This window comes from Purpureocillium lilacinum, assembly GCF_023168085.1.
Source record: "Purpureocillium lilacinum CBS 284.36 DNA, scaffold_2, whole genome shotgun sequence".
Lineage (NCBI taxonomy): Eukaryota > Fungi > Ascomycota > Sordariomycetes > Hypocreales > Ophiocordycipitaceae > Purpureocillium > Purpureocillium lilacinum.
This window is the reverse complement of record NW_027072112.1, coordinates 4,108,540-4,128,787: the sequence shown is the minus strand read 5'-3', so window position 1 is coordinate 4,128,787 and position 20,248 is coordinate 4,108,540. Positions and strand designations below refer to the sequence as shown.

Genomic DNA, 20,248 nt, shown 5'->3' with positions numbered 1-20,248 from the left:
CTTCTCATTGGCTAAGTCTCATGCGTCGTGTTGGGGGGGAGTCTTCATCATGATCTATCAAGAGGACCAAGAAAGGCCGCCGGCAAGCGCGAAGCGATGTTCAGACGGACACTTCGGGGTTTTTATTGCTATTGTTAGCGCAGTGGCCGGTTTCGAGACGCATCTCAATAGCGTTCGTGCCCCAATGATGCCGGAGAGGGAAGCTCAGTGGTAGGCATGCTGCAATTGGTCGATTCAATGTACAGTACAGATGCCGTCGAAGACGAGCTCTTCCGGATCGACACGCTCGCTTGCAGCATATGACCTGTTCTCTTCTTCTTTCTTTCCTTCTGCGTAAATGGAATGCAGGGGTCCGTCAGTGCCGAATGCAGAGGGGATCACGTTGTGCTCTGGGAACACCTGAATGAAATCGGCAAAGCACCGTTGACCCGCGCGACTATCAATAGGAGCTGCGATTCCGATTCAAGGAAACGACCGAAGCACAAGTAGGAAGTGTGGTATTTGTTGATACTTCGCCCTGGCGGTCAATATGAAACTCGGTCCTGTGGTCCTCGCTGCCTCGTGTGGCGTCGCGTCCAGACGCGACCTACACTGCACATGTGGTGTAAGTTAAGTTTAGACAAACATCATAACCAGACAGCCCCCGGTTCTCTCGCACCAAGGAAGGCCGCTCGTGCACGGTGGGCGGCAACAACGTTCGGTGTAGATAGCGACTGAGACTGCAGCGAGAGAAGGATTGCGGGCACAATGGTCTAGGGTTGTCTCGATGCCACGAATCCCGCTTCAACTAACCCACCACCCGAACCTCCCCGCTTCACCTGACACTCGGAAACTACCCATGGCCATTTTAAACATTGTATCTTTTCCCCTTTTGGATAGAACATGATGAGTTCAGCTAATTCGCCAACTTGCATCCTCCAGTCGTGTCACTCGATGCTAGAATCGTCCCTTGCGAATTAAACCAGCAATACCTGCACGCCAAACCGGCGGCAATGAGACACTGTTCGGCCCTTCAGGATCGCCGCATTGGAGAATGAGGCATGCTTTCACGTGTTGAGATATCATTCGTGTGCGTCGCTAGAGTTGACACGCAGGGCCGCCTCGGAACTTAGATGCGCAGTCACGTCACCCACATCGCGGGGGCTCCATTTTTATGCCCGCCGGTGGCTTCATCACCTCACCTCAAGGGTCGCCCTCACCCTCAACCTCAGCCTCTCTCACTCATCTTTCCTCTGCTCACACCCTTAGGCGCAACTCACTCACCAGACAGCTTGCCTGCCACAGCAATCTCACCCAGCAAAAATGGCAGTCGACTACGGCGTGTACCTCGTCACCGACTCGACGCCCGCCATCCTCGGCTCGCGCGACCTCGCGGCCGTGGTCGAGGCCTCGCTGCGGGGCGGCACCGGCATCGTGCAGTACCGCGACAAGACAGCCTCGCACGACGATGCCGTGCGCGCCGCCCGCGAGTTGCTTGCCGTGACGCGCCGCTTCGGCGTCCCGCTGCTTGTCAACGACCGCGTTGAGGTGGCTGTCGAGATTGGCTGCGAGGGCGTTCACATTGGCCAGGACGACATGGGTAGGTCGACCTGTAAGCCGCACAGGCTGCGTGGACGCGGATGATGATGATCATGTTGTTGTTGATGATGATGATGATGGTGGCTGATGAGGACGCACATGCGTGAAATCGATGCAGAGTTCCAAAAGGCGCGCCAGATGCTCGGCCCTGACAAGATCATTGGCGTCACGGCCAGCTCGACGGAAGAGGCCCTCCGCGCGTGCGAGGCCGGCGCAACGTATCTCGGCGTAGGCACTGTCTACGCCACGCAGACGTATGCACCCACTCTTTCTTCATCACTCCTCACTCGCCTTCTCACTCGCTGACCCTCACTCACAGCAAAAAGGACACAAAATCCATCATCGGCCCGCACGGCGTCCGCGACATCCTCGCCGCCCTCGCCGCCGCCGGCCACGGCTCCGTCCCCACCGTCTGCATCGGCGGCGTCAACGCCTCAAACGCAGGCGATGTCCTCGCCGCCAGCAGCTCCCCGGCCAAGTCACTCGACGGCGTCGCCGTCGTCAGCGCCCTTGTCGCCGCACCGGACCCCGCCGACGCCGCCCGCCGCCTCCTTGGCCAGGTCCTGCGCGCTCGCGTCCCCGACGTCGTTCGCAGCGTCGCCGCGACCACCCCTCTGTCGCACAACATGACCAACCTCGTCGTCCAGAACATCGCCGCAAATGTCGCCCTCGCCGTGGGTGCGAGCCCTATCATGGCAAACTACGCCGAGGAGGCCGCTGACCTCGCCCGTCTGGGTGGTGCGCTCGTCGTCAACATGGGAACCGTGACCCCTGACGGACTGAAGAACTACCTCCAGGCGCTCAAGGCGTACAATGACGCTGGGCGGCCCGTCGTCCTCGACCCGGTCGGGTGAGCCGTCCTTCCTTCTGTATCTACCCGGTGTGTCCTCGCCTCTGCTGACCATTCCCTTCCAGAGCTGGCGCCACCGCCGTCCGCCGCTCGGCCGTCGAGACTCTCCTCTCCTCGGGCCGCTACGCCGTCATCAAGGGCAACGCCTCCGAGATGCTCACCGTGCTCGGCGGCTCCGCCCCCGTCGCTCAGCGCGGCGTGGACTCCACCTCCCAGCTCACCCTCGCGCAGCGCGCCCGCCTCGTCCGCGACGTGGCCCGGCGGCACCGCTGCGTCGCCCTCGTCACGGGCGCCACCGACGTCGTCAGTGACGGCCGCCGCGTCGTGCGCGTCGACAACGGCCACGAGCTCCTGGGCATGATCACCGGCTCCGGCTGCACCCTTGGCACCGCCGTCAGCGCCATGGTCTGCTCCCCCGTCGGCGCTGCGGACCCACTCGCCGCCACAGTCGCCGCCGCAGTCATGTTCGGCGTCGCGTCTGAGATGGCCGCCGAGCGGTCCGAGGTCAGGGGCCCTGGCACCTTTGTGCCTGCCTTCCTCGACGAGCTGTACGGTATCCGCAAGGCTACGGCCGCAGGCGATCTGCGGTGGCTGGTACTGGCCAAGGTGCAGGCCGTTGACGTCCCGGGGGACGAGGTGGCTTCTTCATGAGACCGGTGGTTCATCAGGGATCGACGTTTTCAACACATACATATGTTGGCTGAAAGCCAGGTTGGATAGACAAAAGGCCAATGAAGCCATGAGATCATACAAGTTTTCTTTTTTGCAATCCTACATGTGCCCATAAAGTCGTCAAGAGCAAAGACGCTACTAATGATTAATGAATGCCCTTGATCCAGAACACTCGAAAAGCCCCAGCGGGCGGGATATTTCCAACACCTTGATCCATGCTCGCTGCGAATTCCACCCATCCCGTTCGTCCATTGTTTTGCGCCATAGAAGATGCTCGCGGCCGTTCACATATTGGTCGTCGTTGTTGCTGCACCCACTGGCCTCCGAGAACGAAGCCGCCGTCCCACGAACTCTCCACAATGCTCACGCTCGCACCATAACGAGAGACTGAATCGTTCGTCCTCACTTTCGCATCGAAAATCGCAGCGCCCTGTCGAAAGAAACTCCCTTCGTTTGCGCATCGCCCGTCGGCTCCTTGTCACCACCTCCTTTTAGTCATTGGGCGCTCAACATGGCCGCGCTGTCCGCTGCGCCGGCCCACGCCGTCCCCGAGGTCGAGTCGTTGACCAGATCCTGCCACATGCTGCTGTTCATCTCCGACACGATTTCCTGCGCAATCTCCTGCGCCGTCACGCCACTCAACTGCAGGGCAACGAGCTCCTGAGCCGTCCGCAGCAGCCTCACCAAACGCTCGAGCGGGTCTTCGAGCCCGGCCTTGTCTGCTGTTGACAGGAGCCCGCTCTTGCGCTTGTCGATGATTTCCGACAGGTCCTGGATCTGTTGGCCCAGCATCTTGTCCAGCGCGAGCTCCTTGCCAATGTGCTCGAGATTCCAACCCGGCACCCGGAGTGCGAGGAGCTTGACGCCTGTGATGAAGGTGTAGGCAACGTCGGAGGCAATGAGGGTGAGGAATCGTGGCCTTTCGAGCTCGGAACCGGCGAATCGGACCTTGAAGAAGGCGCGCAGCGATCGCACACAAGACCAAAGAAGCTGCAGGCGGTCGGTGAGGGGCATGTTGGAAGAGTTGCAGTGCTGGTCGGAGATGGCAATGTCCATCAGCAGTACCTCGGCGATGGCGAGGTGGCATTGCAAGGTAGCTGGTGGTGAGGTTAGCGAACGAAATCTCTGGGTCACATGAAGCAGGCAACTTACGATTGTCGGCCAGACTCTCGGGCAAGGTGGCACGGAACGTGTCAAGCTGGTCTTGGAACGACTCGACTACCATCGTGAGGGGCAAAGACATGGCGGGCATGGCGGGGTCAAAGGCCATGGTGAGGGAGATGGTCTGCGCCAGCTGCTGGACCTTGACGAGCTTGACGAGATACGCGTCGGTTGGGAACTCCATGGTATTTTCCAGCACGCGGCAGCAGGTATCAAGCTGTGTCGTGTTCATGAAGACATCGGTTCGTTTGTTGGTGGTGAACACACTAGAGTCGCATTAGCGGGGTATGATTCGAATGGATGCAAGAGAGTTGACAACTTACAGAGTATTGAGGTAGTACGTGCCGGCATACGCACGTAGATGGTCGAGATTGCCGTACTTGCTCTCCTCGTCCTCAGAGCCGTACGACATGGAGCTCAGGTTGACGCACATGGACCGTGCCAGAAACAAGAGGTTGGTGACTTGTGAGCTTTTCAGGGCGAAGTGGAACCTATAATATGCTTCGTTAGACCAAAGCAAGAAGTGGTGCCAGGAATCAGAGCTCACCATGCAACGAGCAGCTCAAGACCTTGGAGTAGGTCAAGACTCTTGATGCCATCCACCACGGCGGCCTTGCCCACTTCGGCCAGGAGCTCCTCGCCGAGCTTGGCCTGTCGTGCACCATCAAAGATGCAGCTCACCATCATGATGGCCTTCCACAAAAACGGCCGCGAGCTGCGCAGGTCTGCGGCAGTGGCGTGCTTGGGCACGACGACAAAGGGGAAGAGGTGGGCGAACGCGTCGTGATACTGCGCTAGCAGGACGCCGGCCTCGCCCGACAGCGGCCACGGTGAGTCCCATGGCTTGAGAGCTTCGGGGCTCCATGCGGACTCCTCATCGCCATCGACGCCAGTTGATGAGGGCGAGGGGAACAGGTGGCCGAAGTTGAGGATGTCACCCTTGTCGGCGACTCTGCTGGGAGTTGGCTTGGTCGCGGGTACGCTGACGGTGCTGGCCGGGCTGTGCTGTTGTTGCTGTGATGGGGAGTGTTGGTGCTGGCCTTCGAACTGGGAGGAGAGTTCGTTCAGTCGCTTCTCCAGCTCGGCGACACGGGATCTCTTGGGTCGTTTCTTGATACGGGGCGGGGCCGGAGGCCGGGAGAAGCAATCCTTCTTGAGGCGGAGGCATCTGCGATCGGCAGGGGACGGGGTCAGAAAGAAGCGTCCATGTCAGTGGCCTTGGCAGGCTGTCTGGCGCTTACTCACCTCTCACACTTGGAGCCGCCGTCAGCACGAGGGATACAGCGAGCCTTTGCTTTGGCGCAGGTCGTGCAGGCCTTGGGGCCTTTTTGAGCCGCCGAGGCGGAGGACGCCGCGTCCATGATGGTGGTCGTATAAGACGAAGCGCGACGGGCCGGAGGCGGGAAGGATGGCGAGCGGGAAGGGAGGTGGCGGGATGCAGGTGGAACGGGGACGGAAACTGATAATGCGAGTTTTGCTTTGGTCCAGGTTACATCACAGGTCGCGCAGGCGCCATGCTATGGCTCGCGGGCATGAAGATATGGCAAGGACCGGAGCAAAGGAGGAACAGTGGTTTGAGGCGGCAAGAGGGAAGGGGGGCGATGTAATGCGATCCAGACGGACGACGGTTGGCTTTATTGCTTCACAACGAGCCGTGTCAGGGCTCCACGCAACCCCGCAAAACGCTTGGAAATGGAGACGACAAACAAGCACATGCTTGGAACCAGAACCCAGACGCTCAACAAAGTAGCAGGCAGACTCTGACGCTCTTTCCTGGGGTAGTGGGCATGACGACGACGGGCTGTGGTCCGATCTGGAGGCGGCATCTGGGGGCGGGCGGCGACCAAGCGCCAGCCAGCCATACTACGCAGCGAGCGAAGCGCGCGACTGGATGGTGGAGGGGCCGTCGATGGAACGGCAGCGGAGGTGCAGAATTGGCCCGGGCCTCCGTGGCGTCGCGCGTTGCCTGGGCTGGGTGCGGGTTGCGAGGAACAGCGGGGGGACCGTCCCGTCGAGTGGTGGCGGTAGAGACCATCGGCCTCACCCACCGGTGGTGCGTGGAATGAATGGTGGGGTTTGGGAGAGGCACGAGCCCCTTGGCTGGGGCCCTTTGCCGAGGCAAATCTAACCTAACCCTTGTGGCCTGGCGCCCCAAGGCCACCAAGGCCTCAGGCACGGACGGCCAAGAGCCGACCTTGAGACGATCCGTGCACCGTCACGGACTTTCGGACTGCGTTTTTCCGTCCCCGAGCCGGTGACATGCGACGCAATCCGGGGTTCAGTCTGGGGCACGCACGCACTGATCGCCTTTCCCCATGGTGCCCACGCACATGCCACATGCCGGGGCCGTGGCATCGGGCGGCCATCTGGGTTCGGGTATCTCGAGTCTCACCCGCAGCGGTGGCAGGCGTTGGTCGTCTCCGAACTCCGGACTCCGGGGCCGCCGGCCTGGGCCTGCAGCGGTTGACGCTTGGACTCCATGTCCCACCCAGAAAGTCGGCTTCGTCATCGCCTGAGACATGTACAGACCGTCTCAGAACACGTTCATGGCACATTGTGGACCAGATAGTGATTCAGGAAGTTTCCATTTATTGCAGGGACATCTTGTGTTCCCCGAAAAAAGTATTCAGTCAAAGGGGTCAGGTACGAAGGTAACGTCAGCGATGGCCGCAGCCAACGGCAGCAATCCAAGTGTCCGTCTCGACTACCAACCGGCACTTGCATGCAACCGGAGCCCCTCAGGCCGAAGCGCTGGCCACGCGGTTGGCGCCACGGCTCTCGCGCGCAAGGAGCGCCTCGGTAAAGCCCTGTTTCGTGCTGCCCGTCGCCTTCATCTCCTGTGCCGCCTGCTCGATGCCAAGCTGCTTGTCCGTCCAGAGAGGCTGCTCGACGTTACTTGGCTCCCCGACGCCGATGAAGCCGCCGTCGGCAGCCCACTGCGAGGTACGCTTGATGCCCAGCCGTGTCCAAATCTCGTCCACAGCGGCCACCAGCTGGTCGCGATATTCCTTGGTGTGTCCCGGGGTTGGCGTAATGCGAAGGCGTTCTTGGCCGACGGGCACCGTGGGGTAGTTGATTGACTGCACGTAGATCTGGTAGTCCTGCAGCAACATGTCCGAGGCAGCCTTGGCAAGCTCCGCGTTACCGACCAGGATGGGGATAATGTGGGACGGGTTAGGGATGACCGGGATGTCACGCGCGTTCATCTCTTCCTTGACGGCCCGCGTATGGAGCTGTTGCAGGCGACGATCCCCATCGTATTCCATCTGATACTCAATTGAGGCCTTCGCACCAGCCATGGTGGCCGGCGGCAGGGAAGTCGTGAAGATGAAACCGGGGGCCAGAGACCGAATCATATCCACCAACTTCGAGCTGCCCGCAATGTAGCCGCCAACGCAGCCATACGCCTTGCCTAGCGTGCCCGTGATAATGTCGATGCGATCCATGATGGAACCCGAGGGCCGGCCTTGGCGATGCGCCTCCCAGTCCAGGTGCTCGGCGACGCCAGCGCCGTGTGGGCCATACATGCCGACGGCATGCACTTCGTCGAGGAAGGTGATGGCCCCGTACTTATCCGCCAGGTCGCAAATCTCCTCAATCGGTCCAATCGAGCCGCACATGCTGTAAACAGACTCAAAGGCGATAATTTTGGGAACGTGGAGGGGCAGCGACGCCAGCTTGGCCTCGAGATCGGCCACATCGTTGTGCTTGAACACTATCTTCTTCGTACCAGAGTGTCGAATGCCCTGAATCATGGATGCGTGGTTCAAGCTGTCAGACAGAATGACGCAGTCGGGCATCTTGCTGCCCAGGGTCGCGAGAGTGGCGTCGTTGGCGACGTAGCACGAGCTGAAGACCAGCGCAGCCTCCTTGGCATGCAACTTGGCCAGTGCCCCCTCAAGTTCGACGGCGTGCTTGTTGTGACCCGAGATATTTCGCGTACCGCCAGCACCGGCGCCATACTCGTCGAGCGTCTCGTGCATCTTGCTCAGGACGCGAGAATTGCGGCCCATGCCGAGGTAATCGTTGGCGCACCAAACGGTGACACGATCCTCCTTGTTGGCCATGTGGGCGCGGGGAAATTCCTTGGCGAGACGGTTGATGTTGTTGAAGTAGCGATACGACTTGTCCTTGTGCTTCTTGTCCAGTTCGACGTTGTAGAAGGCCTCGTAGTTGAACTTGCCAGTGTCGCGGGAGAGGCCTGCGCCAACCGTGGGTGCGGCGTCCTTGCGGGGAATGGCCATGCCGGGAGGGATGCGGCCTACACAACGTCAATACTAATGTCCCCTTCCCATAACGTCTGGCAAATGTGCTCACCATCGTCGCGGCCTTCGAGAATGGGGTTGTCGACGGCCCGAGCCTCCTGGTTACGGCTCGTGTGGATGCGAGCCCGGTTGGCGGCCGCCTTACCGTGGCCGGAGAAGGCACGCAGGCCGGCAGCAGCACCACCGGTGCGAGCCGACTGGACGGCCAGAGCCTTGCCCATGACCGGGCAGCGGTGGGCGTAGAGCTGCAGCTTGGACATGGTGCCGCCGCAGGGCGAGGCCTTGGGGCGGGCCGACGTAGACATGGCCCGCAGCGTGGCGGGCGATGCGGCCTTCAGAAAGGGGCACATGGCCTTGGACTGGCGGAGCACGCTGTCCATGATGGCTGTATCAGGATCGCGTCCGAATGTCCGGGTCAATTGGGACGTTTGTCGTCGTCGAGTGGCGGATATGTCGGGGCGTCGGCGAAGACCGAGCGAGGGTTGGGTCGAGGAAAATGTCAATCAGCAGCGCTGGGCTCTGACGATGCTCTGCTCAACAGCGTCGGCCGTCAGACGGAGCGCGTGGAAACAAAACAAACGAGGTGATGCAGTCTGGTGTTGCAGCGGCGAAACAACAGGAGAGTCGGGGCGGAGGAGGATGGCGATGGGAAACGAGGCGCAGGTTTTTGTTCCGAGTCAATGACTGAGTGAGTGCCAGGCGGGTGCCGCCAAAGTGTCCCTCAATCCGCCGTCCCCGTGCAGGGGGTCCCCGCCCTCCGAACGGCAGCCGTTCCAGCATGCGAGACACCCACCGGGCCCCACAATTTTTGCGCCGCGACACCCAAGAAAGGGCCCTGGAGCCGCCACCGCCCGCCGCCCAACGCTCCAGCGCCGCCCAGACTGGCCGAGTTCCAGGGCCTTCGACGCCGGACGGCGCACGATGCGGAATAATACATCGTCCCTGATTGGCCGCCTTTCCGGATCCCAACTGAACCGGGCCGCTAAAATTTTGGCATGTGAGGGACTGAGGTCGTTTTCTCGTCCGACTGCGCTGCGCTGCGGTCGCTGACGCATTCCCGTTTCGTTCAAGCTGCTCCGTCGTGCCTCTGATTTCACGACGCATCAAACCCCGGTTCCCGACAAGTCCGGCCGGGCCCTTGCCGAAGCCATGCGGTGAGCATGACAACAATCCACTTCCGAGGAGCCGTCCAAGCCAAATCTGACGCCACTTCACCGGTCGCCATCTAGGTTCCATGACCTCAGTGCGACCCGACACTTCATGCAGCCCTTCGCACACCGGTTACGCCTGATGCCGCAAAGTACACTTCGTTCCACTTATGCTTAAATCCGTACAATATAGGGTATCACAAGTCAAGCAAATGCCGCCAACGCCGGCTCGCTAATTCACACAAGGTTTGCTCCCACCAGCCCGTCCACCAAAGCCCAACCATTCCGCCCGCGGGATCCGCCATCCCGATTTCCGCCCGAGACCGCCTCCGCCGCCCCATCTCTCGCACCATTGGTCTCCTCAAGCTAGGCCTTGTACAGGCACGTACGACCAGCCTCACGAGTCTGCGAGGCACACGCACTTGTCAACGATTCATTGTGCCTCAAGCGTCCGAACCGCGATGCTGGACCCCTTGTTGCCGTTGCTGCCTCCTAGCTGCAGCTTCGCGCATCACGTCGAGGTCCTCTCTCGCCCGAGGACTTTGCAATTGGGCGCCAGACACCGAACTGGAGCGTTGCAAGTTCTGCAGGTTCTTTGGTATCCAGGTTAGCAACGTCTCGCTCATGTACCAACCAGGCGCATGTCTTACTCGGGGGTCGGCAACGGGTCTTGCTGCCAGCTGGCCTTCCAAGTCGCCATCCGACAAACCATTCAGGCCGTCCAGCCGGAGCTGCATGTCTTCCGCCGCGGCCAGAGCGACGTACTGTAGCGAGAAGCATCCCGACACGATCGCAAGTGCGAATCGGTGGTGGCTTTGAACCAGGTGATCAAGAAGTCGCCAGCGCTGGTCCTCTTTGAGGAACCCGAGGCCGTCCGCTTTGAGATGTTTGTCGATGCCAGTTGCCACCTTCTTGACGGTCCCATCCACCTCACCAACCACGCATGGGAATTGCGCCTTTTGCAGCTGCCCAAGCGCCGTACGTAGCGTCTGCTCGAAAGCCGCTCGGGCCCGGCTCTGTTTCGGTGGGCTGAAAATGGCAGGCAACGTGCTCACGGTTCTTACAGGCGTTTGCGGTGCGGCCTGGACCTCCGGTGCGTGCGAGGGACGGTTCGTGGTGGATTGGGAAGTGCTCGCTGCATCTCCGAAATAAGTATTTGTGCCAGGCACGGGCTGTAGCGCCGATGTTGCCTTCGAAGCGCCTGCGACCGGCCGAATCGTGGTCCCCAAGCTCGCAAGTACTCTACTGCCCGCTCCGACGCCATCTGGACGTCCGTGTCCTTCACCAACTGAGAACGGATGGCCATCTTGAGCTCCGTCCGTAGTCCGGGCAACTGGGGGAGACTGTGTCAAACCTGGTGGTGCCAGTGCAGGCATCAGCTGGGCGGGGCCATCGAGATGCAGGTAGGGCACGGCAAGCGTCTGCCGCCGAAACTCTGCCCTTCTCTGCTCCTCCTGTAGTCTCTCATACTCCTTGGGGTCCGTGAGGCGAAGCCGGTTCATTTTCACCATCCGGTCGACTTCTTGAAGCTCTTCGGCCGTCAGGTTGTTCGTCGGGTCCTCTTCCTCAAATGTATCGGTCGAGACAATGAACCGAATTGGCGCCTTATCCCCATCGGACTTGTAGCTAATGAGCTTGTCCAATATGACGTCTTTGCCCACGAAATCGGACAAGTTCTTTGGTTGCACATGATGGAGCGGGTGCACCAGGCTTCCCAGCCGATTTGACCAGCTGATGGGGTTCTTCTTATCCACGACCCGTGAGGCCAGCTGCGTCTTGAAGACAGCCTTGTTCTGCAGGTCCTCTTCAAATGAACCCGCGACCATGAATCGGTAAACAAAAACGTTCTTGGTCTGTCCGATACGGAATGCGCGCCCGATGGCTTGCTGCTCCTGTACTGGATTCCACTTGTAGTCGAAGATGACGACACGGTTGGCCCCGTGGATGTTCAGGCCCACACCACCTGCGGCAGTAGAGATGAGATAAACCTCTTGGTTGCCGGTGTTGAACTCTTTGACCATCTCCTGGCGCTTTGCAATGTTCGTGGATCCGTCCAGGCGGCTGACTCGCCGCTGTTGCCCACGAAGAATGTACATCAGGTAGTCCAGAGTCGGCACGGACTGCGAGAAAACAAGCACCTTATCCCCGACGCGCTTGGCTTCGTCAAGTATCAGACACAGAAGTTCCGCTTTCATCGACAGGCCGACAGCATCCTTGTCAGGATACGCATTCATCTCCTTAAGTGTGGCTGTGACGACGCTTGTCGGGAGCTTGGACTCTTTCTCAGATTTGTGCTGACCTTCCGCACTGGACTTGTCACGCTCCTCCGCGCCACCTCTCTTCTGGTTCAGGGCCTTCTGCACAAAGCACCGTGGGTGGTTGCAGAGCAACATGAGGTCGTTGACGATCTTGAAGACTGTGGCTTGCGAAATCTCGCTCTTGCGGACCTCCGTCACGTAGGTGTCGTAGAGTTTCTTCTGTAATTTGGTGGCTGGGATGCAGAGCACAAACTCTTTCTTGGGCGGCAGGTCCCTCCTCAAGGATTGAATCGTCGCGCGGTGAACCTTGGGGGCAACAGTCTCCTTGAGCTCTTGAAGGCGCTTTAGAGCTTTGCGCTTTTGCCAAGGCAGACTGTCCCCCCACAAGCCATCATGGATGGGGTTCGCGAATCTCTGACGGAACTCGTCGGGCGTGCCCAGATAACCCGGAGCAATCCAGTTAACCATGCTGTAATACTCTTCGACATTGTTCGCGAGCGGCGTGCCAGTCAGAGCGATACGACACTTAGTCTTGAACCGCTCGCAGATTGCATGCAGCTTGATCTCCTTATTTTTGAGGTAGTGGGCTTCGTCGGCGACGACAATGTTCGGACTCTCCAGCAACGCTGCTTTCGTGGTCTCGTTTGCGGCGATCAAGCGTTGTAACATGTTGTAGCCAACGACCAGAACGCCACCCTCCTGAGCCCAGGCGGCAACGGTTCCGAGGCGTTCGCCTGCATTCAATAATGCCGCGACGTGGCGGATGGGACCGAGCACATCCCCTGAAGTCCACTGGAGCAGCTCGTCGATCCAGTTGTCCACCAAGCCGGCCGGACACAGCACCAGGGTTTTGGATTTCCGTAGATCTCTCGGTACCTGCTCTCTCGCGGAAGGATCTGGGGACCGTGCAGCTTCCTGAACGGCAACGAGAAAGGTGATGACTTGCATCGTCTTGCCCAGGCCCATGGTATGTGCAAGGAGACAGCCCTGCCGCTGACTATCCTCTTGAAGGATGATTTGGTTCCACATGAACCGGACACCTTCAATCTGATGATCTTTGATACGCTTCGCCGTCTCGTCGTTGATGTAAAGAAACGCCTCGTCATCCTGCTTAGCTTCGTTGATGATAAGCCTCGACCTGTCTGAAGGCATATCGGTCACCCCTAGGGCAGCTCGTAGCTTGCGGCGACGGGCGTCCTGCTCCTCGACACGGCGTTTCTCGCGCAAGCGCATGTCAACGCCCTCTTTGTTCTGCACCAACTCCTTGGGCGCTTTTCTGCGAGGCTTGGATGGTGTATCAGGCGATGCTAACAGGTCGTCTTCGGCGTCGGTCAAGACCCCCAAGTCGTCGTCAGAGTATCCCAGTCTAACAATCTGACTTTCCAGGGGAAACAAGGGCTCCACACGGCCAAGAAAGGCATGGAATGTCGCCATATCGGAGTCGTCTTGGCCATTGCGTTTCTCCGAGATCGCGACCTGGTTAGCCAGCAGAGCTCGGTCCTGCTTATATCGAAACAACTCGCTAATTCTCTTTTCCTTGCAATGTTTGGCTTTCATGTAGCTGAGAAATAGTCGGGTGGCATCAAAACGACAAGTCTCGTCCGGGGTGTCGGTGCGCAGAGGCTTTGGAGACGTCGCATCGCCGTCGTCGTTGCTGGTGAAAGCCAGTGCTGGAGCAATGATAGCCGTGATGAAGTCGTAGCAGTTATAAAGACGAACTGCTTCGAAGATCAAGGAACGGCGGCCATGTCCCAATCTCCAGAGTATGCAAATGATGAGCCTCTTGCGGTCGCTCTCTTTGGACCAAAAGCTGGGGTTATGCTTCCCAATCTCTTCCACATCAAACTCTGATTCGGACGCGGTTGGTGAAACATGAGGAACGACTGGCGAGCGGGCTGTTTCACTCGGCGACCTGGGTTTTGCGGGCGTTGTCAAGTCGATGACAGAGCCAGTCCGGTCACGGCTGGGTGACTTTTCAGGCGTCTCGAGCTGGGTCAGATCCACGAATAAAGTCGGTGTTTCGGCCTTGACCGGTGTTTGGTACGCATAGGGAACAGCGTCGGCACTCACGGGATTCTGGTTGTCGTCCACGGGGTCGTCTGGGCCATCCGGCACAATAAAGTCGTCCTCGTCCGAACTTGTAAGGATTTCGCTGTCTAGGCGACTCTGGGGCAGATCGACCGGCTGCACCTGCTGCTCTGTAGGTGCTCGGGCAGCAAACTTTGGAGGCTCGACGCGTGACTCCAAAGTATCTGCCAGCCATTGGCAGTACAGCCTGTCGGCCAATGTCTGTTCCAAGCACCAGGCCTGCTGCCGAACTTCTGCTGGTTTGGACCAGGTCTGGTCCAAAATCTCCGCAGCTAGCTTTCTGAGGCGATCCTCGAAAGCCTTGGCACGCTGGCGAGCTCCGATGATGTCTTGATGCCAGGTCCCTTTCGCCCTGGACTTTGTCCAGATTTGATGAGCGCGGCGCGCATACCGGGGTAGTTTCACCTCATTCCAGCTTTGTTTGAAGCGATCCATGGCCTCTCGAAGAGTGGTCTCGACTGTGTCTCGATCAAGATGCTGGCTGCTGGCTTTCGCTGCTGCTGCCTCAGCCTCCTCGGCCTCAATTTCCCGGAGAGTCTCCTCGTCAAGCGATTCCGGCAGATCGAGTAGATCGACAACGCTTTCGCCGTCCTCTGACGGAGTCTGTGACGTCTCCAAGAAGATACCTTGGTGAACAAGGGCTTCCACGCGGCCGTTTTTAACCAGTAATCGTTTCATCATTCGGGCAGCAACGACTCTCACACCGGGCGGCAACACAACTGGGAAGCCAGTGGTGAAGGTTCTTTCGTCCACGGAGTGAACCTGAGACGTCATAGCTCTGCCGTATGACATGAGTGCAGATACCGGTAGAGAGCTTTGGCCCAGGTAGGCCCCCGGGGCGAACGTCTCCCACGGATATTCGCTTGAATCGGTCTCCTGCTCATCCACGGCGGCACTCTCACCGACAAGGTCCGCTTCTGTTGCGATGGGAAGTGGCTCCAAGTTGACTGGCATGCTCGCGAGAAGCGTGGGCGCCACTCGGCTGCGCTTCGGTGCCTTCTTGGCGTCAGGGTCTTCCGGGCCAGGTACAGCCGGCCACGACATGCTGTTGTTATCCGCGCCAGGCGAGTGCGAGGCGGTTGGGAGAGACGGTCGATTCTCAAGTGCATCTGCTTTGCGTTTTAAATTAGTCACGCTGCCGGGACCACACAACACAGCTGCGCCACCAGTCGGTGTGCTACCATTTACAGCCGTGGCAGGCTGCTTCGCGGGTGTTGACACATGCTCTCCGTTGGCCATGGCGCCATCGTCTTCGGAGGCCAGGCCCTGGTCGTCCTGTCTGCTGAATTCCCGTTTCCATGCCTGAAACTCGGGGCTCTGAGATCGTAGTCTGTGAATTGCGAAACCCAGGGCGGCTTTGTGTCCACCGAGCTTGATACCCAAGCACTCGAACAATTCCTGTCTGGAACAGACGAACTCAAACGTCAAGAGGGTGTTGCCGTCGATTTCTTGCTCTTTGACTGTGTCCTTGAGGGCGGCTGGATCACGCGTACACGGGCGCGCCAACTTGGACAGCTCTTCGGCGACATCATCCACGCCCCAGCGGAATGGGTCGCGACGCAGAGTGCCTTCCATGGGCGACCATAGAGAGTGGCGATTGTTGGTATGCGTGGGCTAAGCGGCTCAAGTCAGAATTTAATCGGCTGTCAATTTATCAGGAGAAGCCGTTGGCGAATCCATCTGGCAGTCTCAAGCCGTAGACCTGAGTAGTCGGCAAGGAGGAGTTGGGTGAAGAGTGGCTTGCGATTTCGTGGATGCTGAGAGGAGTGGGTTGCAGAGAGCTGGGAATGAAGATCCTAACCGGGTTGGCAACGAGGCTTGAGGCTGTACGAGGCCGCAAAGCTTCGCGATCTGCGAGGCTGTCTCTTGCAGTAGCCTGACTTTGCTTTGCCTGTTCGGCTTGTTTCGAACGCTTCCCGCTGTGCAGGTCGTTGGTGTTGCGGTTTGCGGCCCCACCAACCTGCAGAGGAGAGCACTGCAGGTGGTAGAGAGCTGCGGACGCTGATATCCGTCGGTGAATGCGAAAATGGGCGTGTTTCAGGGCTTTCGAATCAGGTCTTGACACGATAAAGAGAGAGTGAGGCCCTGCGTAGGATTTGGGGATGAGTTTGAGGGGGAAGGTCGGGAGGACGGAGGCCTGCAGGCGCGATGGAACCCAGAAGAAGACGTGTGTTGCCTCGTTGGTGGGCGGACCGCGTTACTTAGGCGCCACGTGTTCACGTGACTTCAGCAACAGTAGCCCGTCATGGGCCCTGTGAATGCGTCCGTCAATTTGCGCTTCGGACCTGTGCAGGCCGCGGCGGGAGAGGCAGGACGCCGACGGCGCTCCTGAACAGGTTGCTGTGGTGCGATAGGGATGGAAAAGTCACTGGCGACCGAGCGTCGTTCTAAGACACGCCAGAAACGGCCGCTAACTGGCAGACGGCAACGACCCAGAGAGGGGCGCGCTAGACCGTCGCCTGGCGAGCGCTTGCTCGCACATGTCTCTTCGGTGGGGACGCAGGTGAAAACGGACAGCAATAGGTACAGAAGAAGCGTCGCACTCCGGAATTTGGACGTCGAGGAATGTATATCACGGCATGGAGTTTCTGGATAGATGGGAGCAATTGTGCCAGAATTTTGGACTATTAATTCGCTGCGCGAAGGGAAGTGCTACACCAACTGCAAGAGCCAGCACGCAGCCCGCACCCAGAGGGACCCATCCATTCATCACGAAGCGCTCTTGCCCGCGCTATTAATTATTAATCCATCTCACCTTCTCACCTCAACAACGCGCTCCCGCCGTCCCGAGACCAGTCACTCCAGATCATCAATCCGCTTGCCTGCACTCAATATACCTGTGTGCCGTGTTCTGGCACCAGCGAAGCAGGTCCTTAACGGCGACGTTGTCATGTCTACTTCCGTGGAGGGGTCAATGTATCCCCCGCACCTCACGGATGCCGAGCGGGACAACCTCGTCCTGACCATCAAGGACTGGTCCATTGGCAACGGGCTCGCCATCCGGCCTCCTCCCGCCGTCATTCCCACCGATGCTGACCCGTCGGGCATCGCCGCCATCAACGCTCCCGTCACCCTCTTCCCCAGCGCGTTCCCCCGGATATGCTTTGAGCAGGGCAAGGCAGTGCAGCAGACGTATAACGATCTGTACGCCGCGGTCAGCCGGGATGAGGAATTCCTCGCCCAGATTGTGAAGGAGTCAGTTCACGCGATGCGAATCCATGAATATCAGTGCTGACAGAGGATCAGGGTTGCCGACGGCGACGACTTCATCCGGAACCTGTGGCAGATCCATCTCAAGGTCAAGCAGGAGGGATACACCCAGGTACTCACTCACTTGGCTTTTGCGATGACTTCATCTCTGACGACGGGCTAGCCACTGTCCTTGGGTCTCTTCAGGTCCGACTACATGGTTCATCAGGATACTTCAACGTCACCACCGTCGTTGACGGCCAAGCAAGTCGAGTTCAATACGATTGCATCATCCTTTGGCGGCCTCTCCTGCTTCACCTCGAGGCTCCACAGGTTGGTTTCATTGCCGTGCCGAAGGCTCCCGGACTGATTGATGGTCAGGTACCTGGCCGCAACCGAGTACCCTCTGATAGACGAGGCAATTCCAGCGGGCTCGCTCAACCTTCCGGAAAGCACCGCCGTTCAAGGCCTTGCTGGCGGCATCGAGGCCGCGTTCCACGCTTACCCGCCTTCGGAGCTCGGCCATCCCAAGTGCATAATCTTTCTCGTCCAAGGCGATGAACGCAACGTCTTCGACCAGCGCCACCTTGAGTACCAAATCGCTAGCTCGTCTCCGACTGCCCCTGTCTTCAGGCTTGCCTTCTCCGACATACTCACCCACACAACGGTCGCCGACACGCCAAAGCGACAGCTTCTTTACCGCTTGCCTCGCAACCCGGCAAAAGTCTTCGAGGTCGCCGTAATTTACATGCGCGCTGGCTACGGCCCGGGTGATTATCCTGACCAGCGAGCATGGGATGCGCGCTACCATCTTGAACGCTCCGCGGCCATTAAATGCCCTACGGTTCTCACCCAGCTCGCCGGAACCAAGAAGGTGCAACAGGTCCTGGCCACACCACGACCCTCATCGGCACCATCGATGCTGGGACGCTTCATCAAAGATGATACGCCCGCCGCTGCAGAGCTGTGGAGGACGTTCACAAACATATACCCCATGGACACGTCGGAGGCCGGTCTTGAGGCGCGCAAGAAGGCACTCGACCCCGAGGCCTGTCAAGCGTACGTCCTCAAGCCACAGCGTGAGGGCGGCGGCAACAACATCTACCGTGGTGCTATTCCCAGCTTTCTCAAGTCCGTCCCTGAGGAGCATTGGGGATCATTTATCCTCATGGAGCTGATCACGCCCCCGCCGGTGTCCAACACCATCCTCCGCAACGGCAAGATTGAGCAGGGCGGCGTCATCTGCGAGCTGGGCGTGTACGGCACCTGTCTGTGGAACCAGAGCAGCGGAGAGGTGCTTCGAAACGAAGAGGCGGGCTACCTTCTGCGCACAAAAGGCGACAAGAGCGAGGAAGGTGGCGTTGCGGCAGGTTATGGATGCATGGACAGCTGCTCCCTTGTGTAGAAGGTTGTAGACGAATAGACACGTTGGAGTGCCCCGACATGAACCACGACATGTGGACTTTCGGTGACTTGAATTCAGCGATATCTCGACTCCTCCTACACCACCCTTATTTGTACAACGGAGATATTGCCACTCCCAACCCTGAATCCCGCGGCAAGCCCAAATAGATGAGACGTGTAACAAAGGAGATGGTCTTTCAGAGTGGAGACGAATGCATGGCCTCGGCAGTAACAAGCGTGTCCCGTGCGTGTCTTGCAGCCCGTGGCCAAGCCGATCCTATTGAAGCAAGTGTGCTGGACTCGCAAACACGCTTACTCGTTCTGGCCGGCGTTCTGGGGGCGCTTGAGGACCTCGATACTGCCTAAAGGGGCTGTCAGAAACGCGGGCATGGGCGGCTCGCCTGGGAGCGACGCCTGGGGGAGATGACGTACGCTGGACAACGTTGAGGCTGCTCCGGGTCTGGCCGTTGGCGTCCTGGTACGTGCTGATAGAGGCATCGCCCTCAACAAAAACCATGGCACTGCAGCGACTTCGTCAGCAAGGGTATTCTTTTCTTGCAGCGATGTGTGCTTCGCAGCGCGAGGCGCATCAATGTCGCCCGTCGACGATCAGCCCAGCGCGCGCGCATTGACACGACACGACATAGGTTCAAAAGCGACGGGAAGGGATGGGAAACGATGGAGGATCAAAGGTGGAAGGGGGAGAGAGGGGGCCGGCGAGGAAAGGGCAGGCAAAGACGCACCCCTTGGGCAAGCTGAGGAGGAAGTCGCGGCGCGGGCCCTCTGCGAAGCTCGTGACGCGGAACCAGCTCGTCTGGCGGTTGTCCTTGGGCCCGCTGTTGCTGGCGACGGCGTACTTGAGGATCTCGCGGCCGCTGCTCGTGGGCTGCAGCTCGGGCGTGTCGGCGAGGTTGCCGATGATGGAGATACGCGCGACGGAGCGCGGCGCCGAGGTGGTGAAGGCGCGGCGGGCCGTGGCGGCGCCGGTCGCGCGGCGGAAGAGGAACGACGAGGACATGTTTGAGGTCGGGTTGAAGAAGAAGGGCCGGGATACGGTTGTTCGTGTCGTGTATCGTGGTTGGTGGTGGTGGAGGGTGGTGGGTGGTGAGTGGTGAGAAGGTTGACAATGCGCGAGGCGAGCTGCTCGGTCGGTAGTTGACGAGGGCGCAAGTTACGTCTGACCAGGCGGTAGGTAGTCTGGATCCGTCCCTGCAGAAGTATCCCTGCGACAAAGCTGCCTGCTGGTGCTGCTGCTAATTAATGACCTGGCTGAGTGTGCTGCCCTGCAGGGTGCGACTTCGAGGGGTCGCGCGCGTCCTGGGGGCGTGTTTGACGCGATAGATTAGCGGTCCCGTCCTGGAGCTCGTGATTGGCTTGTGGCCGCGACAGCCATCATGCGCGCTCTTTGGGACTGGGCGAGTTGGAGGGAGGGGCAGCGCTGCTCAGCGCTGGGCCGCGCCGGGCGTCACCGCCTGCCTGTTCGACAAAGGGCGGGCGGCAGAACGGCTTCCGCTAACAAAGTCGCTGAGAGTCTGGGACCCAAGATGCTTTGTGGTTCACTTGGCTACGACGGGAAGAGTTGCACGTGTACGCGCGTCGGCAATGCCAGAATTGCTCAAATTTTGACATGATGAT

At 59.3% G+C, this 20,248-nt stretch overlaps 6 protein-coding genes across 6 annotated transcripts; 2 read left to right on the top strand and 4 right to left on the bottom strand.

Annotated features, from left to right (window-relative positions):
* Positions 1-1,302: 1,302 nt before the first annotated feature.
* Positions 1,303-3,079, top strand: PLICBS_003010 (uncharacterized protein; the record flags this gene model as incomplete). Its single annotated transcript, XM_065600122.1, has 4 exons — positions 1,303-1,579; positions 1,697-1,832; positions 1,898-2,428; positions 2,494-3,079. 4 exons carry the CDS (start codon positions 1,303-1,305, stop codon positions 3,077-3,079), a joined length of 1,530 nt encoding a protein of 509 aa, XP_065456194.1.
* A 516-nt stretch (positions 3,080-3,595) lies between these two features.
* Positions 3,596-5,622, bottom strand: PLICBS_003009 (uncharacterized protein; the record flags this gene model as incomplete). Its single annotated transcript, XM_018322729.1, has 5 exons — positions 3,596-4,197; positions 4,253-4,527; positions 4,585-4,752; positions 4,809-5,429; positions 5,507-5,622. 5 exons carry the CDS (start codon positions 5,620-5,622, stop codon positions 3,596-3,598), a joined length of 1,782 nt encoding a protein of 593 aa, XP_018177959.1.
* Positions 5,623-6,999: 1,377 nt separating this feature from the next.
* On the bottom strand, positions 7,000-8,906 carry PLICBS_003008 (mitochondrial 5-aminolevulinate synthase; the record flags this gene model as incomplete). Its single annotated transcript, XM_018322728.2, has 2 exons — positions 7,000-8,522; positions 8,579-8,906. 2 exons carry the CDS (start codon positions 8,904-8,906, stop codon positions 7,000-7,002), a joined length of 1,851 nt encoding a protein of 616 aa, XP_018177958.2.
* Positions 8,907-10,117: 1,211 nt separating this feature from the next.
* Positions 10,118-15,595, bottom strand: PLICBS_003007 (uncharacterized protein; the record flags this gene model as incomplete). The annotated part of the gene is made up of 1 exon (XM_065600121.1): positions 10,118-15,595. One exon carries the CDS (start codon positions 15,593-15,595, stop codon positions 10,118-10,120), a length of 5,478 nt encoding a protein of 1,825 aa, XP_065456193.1.
* A 1,315-nt stretch (positions 15,596-16,910) lies between these two features.
* Positions 16,911-18,614, top strand: PLICBS_003006 (uncharacterized protein; the record flags this gene model as incomplete). Its single annotated transcript, XM_018322726.1, has 4 exons — positions 16,911-17,215; positions 17,267-17,342; positions 17,394-17,542; positions 17,591-18,614. 4 exons carry the CDS (start codon positions 16,911-16,913, stop codon positions 18,612-18,614), a joined length of 1,554 nt encoding a protein of 517 aa, XP_018177956.1.
* Positions 18,615-18,925: 311 nt separating this feature from the next.
* PLICBS_003005 (uncharacterized protein) lies at positions 18,926-19,631 on the bottom strand (the record flags this gene model as incomplete). Its single annotated transcript, XM_018322725.1, has 3 exons — positions 18,926-18,975; positions 19,046-19,134; positions 19,357-19,631. 3 exons carry the CDS (start codon positions 19,629-19,631, stop codon positions 18,926-18,928), a joined length of 414 nt encoding a protein of 137 aa, XP_018177955.1.
* Positions 19,632-20,248: the final 617 nt, after the last annotated feature.